General features: G+C 46.4%; 2 protein-coding genes across 2 annotated transcripts; both read right to left on the reverse strand.

The window, feature by feature from the left end:
• Window positions 1-58: 58 nt before the first annotated feature.
• Window positions 59-5,926, reverse strand: LOC133126801 (tripartite motif-containing protein 16-like). The gene is made up of 6 exons (XM_061239193.1): window positions 5,336-5,926; window positions 1,898-1,993; window positions 1,424-1,657; window positions 1,104-1,263; window positions 859-909; window positions 59-582 (listed from the first exon to the last, which is right to left on the reverse strand). Exons 1-6 carry the CDS (start codon window positions 5,924-5,926, stop codon window positions 59-61), a joined length of 1,656 nt encoding a protein of 551 aa, XP_061095177.1.
• Window positions 5,927-7,171: 1,245 nt separating this feature from the next.
• LOC133126809 (tripartite motif-containing protein 16-like) lies at window positions 7,172-13,121 on the reverse strand. Its single transcript, XM_061239205.1, has 6 exons — window positions 12,063-13,121; window positions 10,261-10,356; window positions 9,787-10,020; window positions 9,496-9,655; window positions 8,611-8,661; window positions 7,172-8,132 (listed from the first exon to the last, which is right to left on the reverse strand). The coding sequence occupies exons 1-6, from the start codon at window positions 12,831-12,833 to the stop codon at window positions 7,606-7,608; spliced, it is 1,839 nt and encodes a 612-aa protein (XP_061095189.1). The 5' UTR covers window positions 12,834-13,121; the 3' UTR covers window positions 7,172-7,605.
• Window positions 13,122-13,390: the final 269 nt, after the last annotated feature.

A 13,390-nucleotide genomic window follows, 5' to 3' on the forward strand; every position in this document is an offset into this window, starting at 1 on the left:
TTTAACTTCTCCTCTCTGTTTTTCTCTCACTCTGATTACAGCTGATCCTCTCTCTCTCTCACAGATCACACAGTTTCACATAATCACCACGAGAAAACCAAAACCCAGGATAGAGGGGCTGAGTGAACGTGGTCTGGACTGTGTGCAGGAGGGTCATTGTGTCAGAGATGCTGTAGAAGGACAGAGTTCCTGCCCTGTGATCCAGGTACACTCCTATTCTGGTGGAGGAGGGAACAGGGATTTTAGTGCTCTCACTGTTGTGCCAGAAAGAGTAACCAGAGTGAGAGCAGCGCAAAGCCCAGGACTTGTCATTACGTCCCAGAGCAGCGTCATAACCCTTTCCTTTCCTGCTGATGTCTTTATATGACACTGCTATATAAACCACATCTCCACTCCACTCAGCCTCCCAGTAACAGCGTCCAGACAGACCCTCTCTGCACAGCACCTGCCACCAGGAGTCAAATCTCTCTGGATGATCAGGATATGACTGGATCTCTTCCACACAGGTCACCTCTCTGTTCCCCTCAGACAGACGGAGCTGTTCATGCGCTGTGTTGGGGTCCAGTGTGAGCCAACAGGAATCTGATGGAGGATATGGTTATGATTTCATGTGAGAACAGGTCCATCTAAGGTCAGTCTATTATTCATTATTTTCTCCATACATGCTGTATAGTGTGATTTAACTGAGTTATAATAATAGGCCAACATTTCTGAACGAAAACTGAGAGTCAAATTTATCTGGTTACACCCTCTTACAACTCATATAATGACAACCAGGCTGTTCTGGATGTGTGTAAGTGTGTGTGTGTGTGTGTGTGTGTGTTTATCTCAGCTGAGAGTTTCAGAGTGAGCACTCACACTGTAAGAAATCCTCTCTGGTCCAGGGCTCTACAGTATGGACTTCCTTCACTGCAGGGACAGAGAGAGAGAAAAGGACAAAAATGAAGTTATGGGAATGAGGGATTCTGTTTATACTAAATATTATTCAGAGCTCAGAGTTTAACAGAGAATGATTGTATATGCATTCCATTTGATCTCCCCAGTGGCTTTGCATGGATAAAAACTGTCAAAGAAAGATTTTGCCTGTTTATATTTTTAACAACCTGATTCAGAAATTTTGAGCAGTTCCCCCTTGCAGACGTCCTCTAGTCGCTCTTTCAGCTCAGAGACAGATTTCCTCACAGCCTCAAAAGAGATGTGTGGACTGACAGTGATGCTGGGTAAGTCTCCAGGTCCAGGAGGGGCACAGAGAGACTGACAGCTCTGCAGACAGACACACAGACAGACAGAGAACAGACAGAGAACAGTATCTGTACAGATTTCTGTGCAGATGCCAGGAGAAGATCTTTGTAAATGAGGAACACACCTCACCATGTGTGTATAATGTACATAGAGCAGACTGTCAGAGAGCCAGTGATGTTACCTGGAGGAAATGGATGTGATCCTCTGTGTGTGAAAGCTGCTCCAGCTCAGCGTCTCTCCTCCTCAGCTCAGCAATCTCCTGCTCCAGTTGCTCCAGGAGTCCTTCAGCCCGACTCACTTCAGCCTTCTCCTGATCTCTGATCAGCTCTTTCACCTCAGAGCACCTTCTCTCAATGGAGCGGATCATCTCAGTAAAGATCCTCTCACTGTCCTCCACTCCTGCCTGTGCAGAGCGCTGTTAGGAGACACAGAGAGAGGAGGGCTGTACATTTTAACTAGGCCTTTCACTCAGCCCTTACTGGGACCCCAGACAGCCTGTTCCCCACAGTGTGGCTCAGTGGTATTGAGCCCCACAGGGCTGGAAAGTGGCCCAACACTGGGCTCCTCACTGGCTGACTGGAGGAGAGCCCTGACTGAGCCCTGAAATGGCTCGTCCAGCAGCCAGCTGTTGTCTTCTCCTCTGGTCAGTACCCACCTTGAGTGACTGCACAGCCTGTCTCAGATCCTGCAGCTCCTTCTCTCTCTCTTGGATTCTCTGCTGGAATTCATTCTGTGTCGCCCCCAGCTGCTTCTGTGGATAGTTTGATTTCTCATATTATCATACATTGTACGCATAATTTATGAAATATTGCATCTTGTGTAGCATTAAACAAAAAAAAACAACCCATAAATGGGAAAAAGATTTGCTTATTAACCCTGACCCTCACTTTTGGTCGCAAATGTGCAAAAACACCTTTGGAATGACCCAAAACTCAAATCTACAGCTAATCCAATACAAAATTCTTCACAGAACACACTATACAGGACAAAGACTGTTTCAGATGGGTATCAGTGATACTAACATATGCTCACACTGCAGAAACAAACTGCCAGATAACTATTTACATGCCACTTGGCACTGCACACCTGTTAATGCATTTTGGCGAAGGGTCTGTGAAGACCTATCTCTGCACCTAGAACACCCCATCCCGGCCTCCTCCTCCCTTTGCCTACTTGGTGACCTCACTAACCTTAACATGGACACAAAACAATCCCAACGGCTCCTCACAATCCTTACTTTCGCAAAGAAAACTATCCTCCTGAACTGGAAGTCCAAAGAAAATCTGAATTTAACGCAATTCAAAAATCTACTCTCAGAACACGTTTCCATGGAGAGAATGTCTGCATGCAGGAAAAACCAATTGGCAGCATTTGAAGACACTTGGGCCCCGATAATTAATTGCATCACATAGGGTGGGGGGCTGGGCGGGGTACCCCTCCCTGGGCTCCGGGCGTGGGCTCCTTGTGGGCTCTCCGGCTGGGGCCTGGGGCGCTTGTCCCCGGGGGGCCGCGTGTCCGGCCCTCTGGGGGTGGCATAGGGGGGGTCGGTGGCCATGGGGGCGCTGTCCTCTGGGGCGGATGGGGGCTTGGGGAGGGTGGGTTGGGGTGGCCGGGGGGCCTTGGGGCCGGCGGTGGTGCCCGTGTTGGCTCCTGGGGGCGTGGCTGCCCGCTTGCGGTGGGGCTGGGCTTGTCGGGTCCGGCCCCCGGGCGGGGCGGGGCGGTGCTCGCTGCGGTGCCTGGGGGGGGGCGCCCTGGGTCCTGCGGTGGTGGGGGTGCGGGGGGTGGTGAGGGGTGGGTGTGGGGGGGGCGGATGGGTGGGGGGCTGCGCATGGCCGGTGTCCTCCTCCCACCCCAGGCCGCCCTGGCCGCTCCTCCCTTCCCGTTCACATGTCACTAGGGTTTTGGGGGGACGGTGAGGAGGGGCGATAGGTTCGGGGCAGCTTCGTCCTGTTTGCCGGACCCTGCCTTGTTGCGCCACCCCCCCCCGCCAAAAAAAATAAAAAATGTAACAACACACACTAGTTACCATATGTCACTAGGGCTCCGGGGGGAGGGATGGGGCAGACTGGCTCTCTGTCGCCCAACCGCGGTGGGAGCCCCCTGCCCTGGTCACTCCCCCCAATTTTAATTGCACGTCAGTCAGAGACACACTCCACCCACACCACATATCACACTAGGGCCTTGGGAGGCGGACAGGGATAGTTGGCCAGCGTTTAGGCCCCTGCACCATGACTGTCCTCCCAATTTGTTTTTTTTAATGCTCCATAGACATCCACACAGCCCACAACTCACACAATCACACATACACACTACACGCTCACACCTAGCGCCCACATTGGGGGAGGATCGGTGGGGGCCGGTGGGGGGGGCTGTTGGGTGCCGGCGGTGGGCGTCCCCGCGCTCCCTGGGCCCCCCCCCCCCTCGCCCCCCCGCCCCGCCCGCCTCTGCGGGGCCTGGGGTTTCGCCGTCCGCGCCCGTCCGGCGGCGGGGGCCCCGGGACCCGGCCGGGGTGTGCGCGGGGGGCCCGATGCTTGGGGGCCACTGGATGGCGGGGCCAGCCGCGCCCTGTCGCGCCCCTCATCCACCAACGTTCCACAGGAAGTGACAAACCTGCTCACGCCCACTTACATGCGCGTATACACACATACCACTTTAATGAATATTTGGTTCATCTTGATGCTAACCTCACCTCTTGTTACAGCCAAGGCTTTAGTGTTGTAGTTGTCTTTGTACTGTCTTGAACGTATGTCTTGTTATGTTTGGTGTCTCTCCCCATCACTTGTGTCCCCCTCCCTTCCCCTCTCCTATGCCACTCCCCCCCGCCCCCCCCCGGCCCCCCTCAATCTGCGGCGTCGGGGAGGAGAGCAGTAACAGCCTACTCATGGAAGAAGACGAAGACGAAGACTCGCTACTCCACCCCCCCCCCCCCCAATCTCATATCCCATCCCCATATGCCTAAATAAAGTATGAAATAAGCAACAGGGGGAACATCTGACACCTCTGGAAGAATACAAGGGTACCAATACTCCCCTGTTATAGATCAAACTGGCCCCAAAACACACAGCACCCAGATCAATCATACTGCTTGCCCAAGATACCGGGACAAAAAAAAAAAAAAAAAAAAAATCAGCACCACGTTTTAAGACACTAAATTGTTTGCCGTTAAGGTTGTAGTAGTCTGTCACTGTAAAATAATCCTTAAACTGATAAAACCCTGGGTTAAACAATGATGTCATTTCCAACTGAACACAGAGTAAATAACCAAGAAATACAATGACACCTGCAGGCTCGTGTGTAGCAGTGCACTGGTCAGAAATAATTGCATGAACAGTGTTTGCAATGTAGACAGAGTTTTATAATATTTTCTAACTTAAAATGTCACCCAGGACAGGAAATGAGTTAAGCAGGTTTTTAAAAGATGTACAAATGCATAATGAAAATGCTTTAAGTTTCTATATGCTTTTAAATACAGGAAGATATTTTGTTTCTCTTGCTTTTTCCATATACACTCAGAACACACAGAAATAAAGGTATGAAAACTGCCTAAAAAGGTGCAAATCCTTGTCACTGGGGTGCTACTCTATACAGTTTGTACCTACAATTTTACCCCTCGCAAGCAATATATAATTCATTATTTGTACCTTTTTTGCTTGGAAAACATACTAATTTGTACCCAAAGAGAACATTACTGTCCTTTCAGGGTATATTTTGGAAATGTCATCCTGGAAGAACAAGAATATACCTCCACTGTCACTTTATTTGTGAGAGTGCAGGCAGAAAGCAGAGACCAGACCAGACCAGAGAAAGTGCCATGGGGGACCGATCCTCCGTCCGTGTGGGAGAATCAGATGTGGCTCAATATTCAGCCTCCCTACAGGCTCCAGGACATGATCAGGAAGGTGTGACGTGTAAAAGACATTTCAACAACATACATACCTATGCCATATTCTATGTGTTTTTGTTTCCGAAAACATGGCATGACATTTTTTGGAGTGTGTTTTCAATCAGTAACTTTTCAACTTTAATTTGAAACTATTCCTCTCCTGTATTATTACCAATGTCAGAGCTGCCAGGGAAGAGCTCCAGTCCTTACCTGTTTCTCAGTCCTTTCTGCTGCAGCTGAGACTGTATCATGGCCTCTGTGTTCATCCATCACACACAGCAGACAGATACACTGCTGATCGGTACGACAATAAACCTCCAGCAGTTTTTTATGCTGACGGCAAATATTGTCCTGCAGGCGTCCAGAAGCATGGATGACATTGTGTGTGTTTCCTGGGTGAAGCTCATTGTGAAGTTTGAGGTGAGTTTCACAGTAAGAGGCCAGACACACCAGGCAGGACTTGACGGCTTTGTACTTTCTCCCAGTGCAGACATCACACGCCACGTCTCCAGGTCCAGCGTAACAGTGAGCAGGAGGAGCAGCTTGGAGTCCTGTCTTCTTCAGTTTCTCCACCACTTCAGCCAGCATGGTGTTTTTGTTCAGAACAGGCCTTGGGGTGAAGGTCTGTCTGCACTGAGGACAGCTGAAGACACCAGTATGATCATCCTGATCCCAGTAGCCCTTAATACAGCCCATACAGTAACTGTGTCCACAAGGAATAGCCACTGGATTCTTCAGCAGATGCAGACAGATCGAACAGGTGAACTGTTCCTGATCCAGTAAAACACCACCTTCAACCATTTTACTGTAAAAACTGAGAAGAGATTTGTTTTAGTTCAGAATGTAGTGTAGTTTCTCTGAATCTGCATAAGAAAGAGCAGGAGGTATTTCCTGGTTCTGAGCACACCCACGTAGATACTGCTCTCTCCTATTTTACTGCGCACACTGACAGAGAGAGGTAAGTTTTGTTTTCTCTGAAACTGCGTGACAGAGAGAGTGGGAGGGACTCCCTGGCTCTCCCCACAGCTGCAGGAGGAGTGGTGTTGGACTGAGGCCAGGCTGAGCCGAGCAGTGAGTGTAGAGAGAGAGCAGACTTTCAAAACTCATAGAACACACAGTCTCTCTCTCTGCTGTGCTGTGTGTGTAAAATTCAATGCAGGGTGAAAGGATGTTGAGATGTAGTTCTCACTGCAGGGACAGCAGGACTACATTTCCCAGCTTACATTGTGACTCCCTCTCCTGCCCTTTTCCATTTCTATCATGTATGAAGTGGGGCGGAAAATAAAATCTAATGTTTCTATTTTACTCACAGGGAAAATAACCCCTGGCTTGGCCAAACATTGTTCAAACTTAGTCACTGTATGCAGCATGCTTCATTCAGATTCTGTACAGAACACGCATTCGTGTATAAAAGAAAAAAAAGTATTAGAAGTTAATATACAGATTTATATGGAAAATAAGTGTTTACACACACACACACACACACACACACACACGCACACACGCAAACACAAGCCTCAACAATGAGCTTTTGATAGTGTAAGACAAATCAATAAAATAAATTCTGTCCTAACTATCACTCTTGCTCAATATAAATTGTTATAGAGGTGCAACATTACAGATTTAATTTGGTCCGGATTGGGTGAAACCTTCCAAGCCAGTAAGTAACTGTTCTCTCTCTCCACTCTTAGCTGGCCACCAAATTTAAGCAGGAGGGAAACAAAAGCAGGAAAGATTCTTAGCAAAAACCCAGGGCAGAGAAGAATGTAGTCTGTTTTTATTTCATTAAAGTAACACAAACTAACAAACAACAAAGTATACAGTATATGATACATGTATAACAATCTTTTGGAATTTTAATTCAGTTTACACTTCCTCACATTGGTACAAAGGACACATGAACATAAACTACAGAACGACTATCTCCCAAAAGAGTGATCGTCAGAAAGCATTCAGTCCTGTGTGGAAGAAGCAGAAATGTAAGCAGAGAATCCTGTGTTTGAAACTCACATTTTCCCTTTCTTATTCTTTATCACTCTTCAGTTTCTGCAGTTTCTCCAGTGCTGGTAGAGGTGTAGCACTGTGTAAAATGTGTTCCTCTTACCTCAGTGCTGGTAGAGGTGTAGAACTGTGTAAAATGTGTTCCTCTTACCTCAGAGCTGGTAGAGGTGTAGAACTGTGTAAAATGTGTTCCTCTTACCTCAGTGCTGGTAGAGGTGTAGAACTGTATAAAATGTGTTCCTCTTACCTCAGAGCTGGTAGAGGTGCAGAACTGTGTAAAATGTGTTCCTCTTACCTCAGTGCTGGTAGAGGTGCAGAACTGTGTAAAATGTGTTCCTCTTACCTCAGTGCTGGTAGAGGTGCAAAGGTGTACTCATGGTGAGGGCCTTTACTGACTGAACCGCTCATCAGATCCTCAGCTTTCATCTTTTATGTTTCATTAGCTTCTCCTGTCTGTCTGATCCTCCCTCTCTCTCTCATCACACATCACACAGTTTCACAGAAGATCCGACAGCATAAACCCTAACCCCAGGGTAGAGGGGCTGAGTGAATGCGGTCTGGACTCTGTGCAGGAGGGTCATTGTGTCAGAGATGCTGTAGAAGGACAGAGTTCCTGCCCTGTGATCCAGGTACACTCCTATTCTGGAGGAGGAGGGAACAGGGATTTCAGTGATCCTGTTATTGTGGTAGAAAAAATAACTGGAGGGAGAGCAGTATAAACTCCAGGACTTCTCATTTTTTCCCAGAACACAGACATTGCTTGACCCTTTCCTGCTGATCTCTTTATACGACACTGCAATATCAACCCCATCTCCACTCCACTCAGCCTCCCAGTAACAGCGTCCAGACAGACCCTCGCTGCACAGCGCCTGGGCTCTGTAATCAAATCTCTCTGGATGGTCAGGATATGACTGGATCTCTTTCACATTGGCTATCTCTTTGTTCCCCTCAGACAGACGGAGCTTTCTGTGCAAGGTGTTGGGGTCCAGTGTGAGCTCACAGGAATCTAATGGAGGAGAGATAAGATTTACTATTCATAATCTCAGAAGATCTTTTTTCATCATTGTAATACTTGATAAAAGCGTTTCAGGTTCCAGTAACTATTGTTACCTGCTTCCTGCAGGTGCAGCACCTCAGTCAGTTGGTCAATTTATTCATTGGGAATTGTGTGCACAATTGTGTGAGTTCACCTGGCTGAAAGAATAAAGCTGGAAGCCTTGGCACTTTTGAGAGTCTTTGAGAAGAAGCATCGTTTTGAAGAACTGTTTGTGAGACTCTCTGTATTTGATCATTTTAAGTATGTTGTGCCATGTTTGCAGTTTATTTTTGGTTATGGTCCATTATTGTCCCCCATGGTTATGTTAAGGTTTGTATATAATTTATTATTTTAGGAACATTCACACTAAACAGCATGTATGAGTGTGTGTGTGTGTGTGTGTGTGTATGTGTGTGTGTCAGCTGAGAGTTTCAGAGTGAACACTCACACTGTAAGAAATCCTCTCTGGTCCTGAGCTCTACAGTATGGACTTCTTTCACTGCAGGGACACACAGAGAGAACGGAACATAAAGAATAAACAGAGAGAGGGAAAAGGACAAAAAGAATAAACAGAGTGATAGACCATAAGAGAGACATACAGTGAAAAAAACAAAAAACAAAAAACAATATCATTATTTAGATAGATACGTGTAAAATACTGTAATTTATACATGTTTCAATGGAACCCACCAAAATCAAACATTCATATAATAAAAAATAGATTTCACCAAAAAGCAAGGTTCCTATTGGCAGCCCTGGCCTAGTGCTTGGTGCATCCACCTCTGGCAAGGATAACAGCATGGAGTCTTTTCCTGTAATGCTCAACAAGGTTACAGAACAGATATGGAGGGATTTCGGTGGTCCAGTACCTGGGATGCCATTGCAAAACATTTTGTTGTCACGGAACCATTTCTGTATGGATTTTGAGGTATGCTTTGGGTCATTGTCTCGCTGGAAAGTCCACCTACAGCCAAGTCTCAGCCTTGTGGCAGAGGCAGCCAGACACTTGCTGGAACCTCTTATGTCATTGACTTGAACCAGTGCCCCTGGACCTCTGGAATTAAAACAGCCCCAATACATCACTGGCCCAGCACCATACTTTGCTGCGGGGATGAGGTGCCTCTCTGTTTCAGTGCCAAACATGTCAATGCTGTATCTGACCAAAATTACCAAATGAGACAATAATGTTTTTGTGTCTATCTCAAGAATTATATTATAAGTATTTTTTTTGTGCATTGCCAGTCAGGGGTGCCTATAATTCTAGAGCCCACTGTATGTAGGGGGAAAGAGAAAGAGAATTTGCCGAGAAGGATTGAGAATAAGTGAGAACAACCTGATTCTGAAACTTTGACCAGTTCCACCTTGAAGACGCCCTCCAGTCGCTCTTTCAGCTCAGAGACACATTTCCTCACAGCCTCAAAAGAGACGTATGGACTGACAGTGATGCTGGGTAAGTCTCCAGGTCCAGGAGGGGCACAGAGAGACTGACAGCTCTGCAGACAGACACACAGAGAACAGTTTCAGTAAAGATTCCTGTGCAGATGCCAGGAGCAGATCTTTGTAAATGAGGAACACACCTCACCATGTGTGTACAGTGGACATAGTGCAGAGCCAGTAATGTTACCTGGAGGAAATGGATGTGATCCTCTGTGTGTGAAAGCTGCTCCAGCTCAGCGTCTCTCCTCCTCAGCTCAGCAATCTCCTGCTCCAGTCGCTCCAGGAGTCCTTCAGCCCGACTCACTTCAGCCTTCTCCTGATCTCTGATCAGCTCTTTCACCTCAGAGCACCTTCTCTCAATGGAGCGGATCATCTCAATAAAGATCCTCTCACTGTCCTCCACTGCTGCCTGTGCAGAGCTCTGTTAGGAGACACAGAAAGAGGAGGGCTGTACATTTTAACTAGGCCTTTCACTCAGCTCTTACTGGGACCCCAGACAGCCTGTTCCCCACAGTGTGGCTCAGTGGGATTGAGCCCCACAGGGCTGGAAAGTGGCCCAACACTGGGCTCCTCACTGGCTGACTGGAGGAGAGCCGTGACTGAGCCCTGAAATGGCTCTTCCAGCAGCCAGCTGTTGTCTTCTCCTCTGGTCAGTACCCACCTTGAGTGACTGCACAGCCTGCCTCAGATCCTGCAGCTCCTTCTCTCTCTCCTGGATTCTCTGCTGGAATTTACTCTGTGTCGCCCCCAGCTGCTTCTGTGGATAGATTATTTTCCGATATTATTGTGCACATGGGAAATTGTGTTCACATTTATTAAATGCTAGCCTCATATTTTATACCAAGCACAAACATATCATGTGACAAATAGCTATAAGGCTTATTTAGAAAAGAAAAATCCCTTCAATAAAAATACTGTTTGAATAATGGGATTTTGAATCCAGCATGCAGTAATTCAAATGTCTATTGACAATTATTTTCGGTGGATTTGTTGACTGGTGGTCACAGCAGTTTATGTTCACAACAAAACTATCACTAGTTACCCATTGTCACCATAATTGTCTTATATAAATGGTAAATGGTTGGCATTTATATAGCCTTTATCCAAAGCGCTGTGCAATTGATGCACTCACACACCAACGGCGATTGGCTGCCATGCAAGGCACCGACCAGCTCGTCAGGAGCAAATGGGGGTTAGGTGTCTTGCTCAGGGACACTTCGACACAGCCCGGGTGGGGGATCGAATCGGCAACCCTCCAACTGCCAGACGACTGCTCTTACTGCATGAGCCATGTCGCCCCCTCTTATATAATAATCCAGAAATTGTAATTTGGTGAAAGAAGACTTCCCAGAGCAAGCAACAGAACACTTTCAAGAAAATTGTCCAATGAATATGTTCATTATTATACAGTATACACGGTACTGTAGGTGGGTTCTGTCGGACAGACGGCCAATGGGGTTAACAAGAACAAAGAATGTTTAACGTAATCGGCATCTGTTTGGTTAGACTGCAATTCACCATTTTTTTGGCAAAGCATAATTTTACTCCTAAACAATCCACTAAACATTTGAACATTGAGCATTTGTTCATGAAAACATTTGAGGCAAGAAATAAGCAAAGCAAGCACTGAATCTTGATTCATACTGGATCTGCAAAGGCTAGTTTGAAGGTTTGATCTGAATTTTGCGTGCCAAGTGAGCAGCACTGCAAGGCTTTTGTTTCCATGACTTGTACGACAGGTCAGAGCCACTCGTAAATGTTGTCTCTACCAAGGAAGACAAGGAAAATTGGTGAATGCGCCAAGTCCTCTTAAATCGTAAATAGTTTTCAGAGCGTTAAGCGATTTAAGAACAAATCTGTTTGTACGAGTGGCTCTTTATTGAGGCCCAATGTCCCCTGACATGGTAATATTGATGAACATATCAACCTAATTTTACATTTTCTTTTTTGGAATTTCGGTACTTGCTGTTCTCCAGTCAGCATGGCAGTGCCTATAGATGCATCATCACATCTGAATGCACGGAGAGAAGCAATCACAGAATTCAAACACACTGAATCACTATTGGTGCAAAAAGGCCAGAATGAAAAGGTATAACATAATGACACCTGGAGGTCAGTGTGTGGAAGTGTACTGGCCTGATAGCAAAAGCTTCTAAACTGTGTGAGTGAACTAGCTCCTCCAGCCATGTTGATTCCCATTCAGGGAGTGAATAGGGGAGTGAGGGGGGTGAACAGAGCTGTCACACAGAGCTGACTTGGGTTCACTTCCTGCTCCTACTGCTTTATCACTGTGGACTTCAGACCTGAAAATCACTGTGTCGGTAAGTACTTTTTTAAATGCATGATACATTTCAAGCTAAAATTAATCTCGTAAATATTTTCCACCAATTCAAGACACAGGTCAAAAGCCTACTTATTGTTGCAATGACTCATGAGTGTTATGTGAAAGAGTTTCATTCTTACCCATTTCTCAGTCCTTTCTGCTGCAGCTGAGACTGTTTTATGGCCTCTGTGTTCATCCTGCTTACACAGCAAACAGATACACTGCTGATCTGTACGACAATAAACCTCCAACAGTTTGTCATGATGAGAGCAGATCTTCTCATGCAGGTTTCCAGTGGCTTTGGCCAGTTTGTGCTTCTTAAAGGCAGGAGATTCATAGTGAGGCTGGATGTGAGTTTCGCAGTAAGAGGCCAGACACACTAGACAGGACTTGATGGCTTTGCGCTTTCTCCCAGTGCAAACATCACACGCCACGTCTCCAGATCCAGCATAAAAGTGAACAGGAGGAGCAGCTTGGAGTCCTGTCTTCTTCAGTTTCTCCACCACTTCAGCCAGCATGGTGTTTTTTCTTAAAACAGGCCTTGGGGTGAAGGTCTCTCTGCACTGGGGACAGCTGTAGACACCAGTTTGATCATCCTGACTCCAGTAGTTTTTAATGCAGTCCAGACAGTAACTGTGTCCACAGGGAATAGTCACCGGATTCTTCAGTAGATCCAGACAAATTGCACAGCACAACTGGTCCTCACCCAGTAAACCTCCACCTTCAGCCATTTCACTGCTCACACTGACAGAGAGAGTTAAGTTTGGTTTTCTCTGAAACCATGTGACAGAGAGAGTGGGAGGGACTCCCTGGCTCTCCCCACTGCTGCAGGAGGTGTGGTGTCGGACTGAGGCCAGGCTGAGCAAACCAGGGACTGTAGAGAAAAATATGTGATCTGATTGGTCGTACATGTTTCTAACCGGAGGTTTGGTTATGGAGTCAAACTAGAGAACAAAGAGAGTGGGGAGAGTGCTGTTCCTGTTTCTTCCAGGAAGTTTGTTAGAACAGGGACAGCCCTGACAATGTTGGAGCCCTAGGCAAGATTTTAGATTGCCAACCCCCCACGCAAGAAATGAAACATTGCAAAACAATATCAATAAGTAAAGTAGAATATATAATAAATAACGTATTTGTGATAAATAATAATAAATACTTCAAGAAGCTTTTGAGAACTGTTAACAAGAATACAACAAAATTCAAAGAGGCAAAAAAAAGTGCAATGGTAGACTTCCCTTTCGAATCGTAACATCATGGAGAGGTTGGGTCACCTTGGTCACGGGGGATGGTTGACACGAGGTGGATGGAGAGGCTAGTCTTTTATACATACGTCATTACAGAATCTGTTAAAATATGGAAGATACTAGGACATGAGCCTTCAACACAAATAAAGACATGCATAGGCACACACTCACAGGTTACACTCACTGGGTTAAAGAATATATTATAATGAAAAAATATGAATATTCAG

Source organism: Conger conger, chromosome 4 (genome assembly GCF_963514075.1).
Source record: "Conger conger chromosome 4, fConCon1.1, whole genome shotgun sequence".
Classification (NCBI taxonomy): Eukaryota; Metazoa; Chordata; class Actinopteri; order Anguilliformes; family Congridae; genus Conger; species Conger conger.

Excerpts from the sequence above, each read along its gene's own strand:
- LOC133126809 (XM_061239205.1), bottom strand. The coding sequence starts at position 12,833 with ATGTACGACCAATCAGATCACATATTTTTCTCTACAGTCCCTGGTTTG. Across the intron at positions 10,357-12,062 it reads CAGAAAGGACTGAGAAATGG|AAGCAGCTGGGGGCGACACA; the intron begins GTAAGAATGAAA and ends ATCTATCCACAG. Across the intron at positions 10,021-10,260 it reads AGGCTGTGCAGTCACTCAAG|AGCTCTGCACAGGCAGCAGT; the intron begins GTGGGTACTGAC and ends GTCTCCTAACAG.
- LOC133126801 (XM_061239193.1), bottom strand. The coding sequence starts at position 5,926 with ATGGTTGAAGGTGGTGTTTTACTGGATCAGGAACAGTTCACCTGTTCG. Across the intron at positions 1,658-1,897 it reads AGGCTGTGCAGTCACTCAAG|CGCTCTGCACAGGCAGGAGT; the intron begins GTGGGTACTGAC and ends GTCTCCTAACAG. Across the intron at positions 910-1,103 it reads GCTCAAAATTTCTGAATCAG|TGAAGGAAGTCCATACTGTA; the intron begins GTTGTTAAAAAT and ends CTGTCCCTGCAG.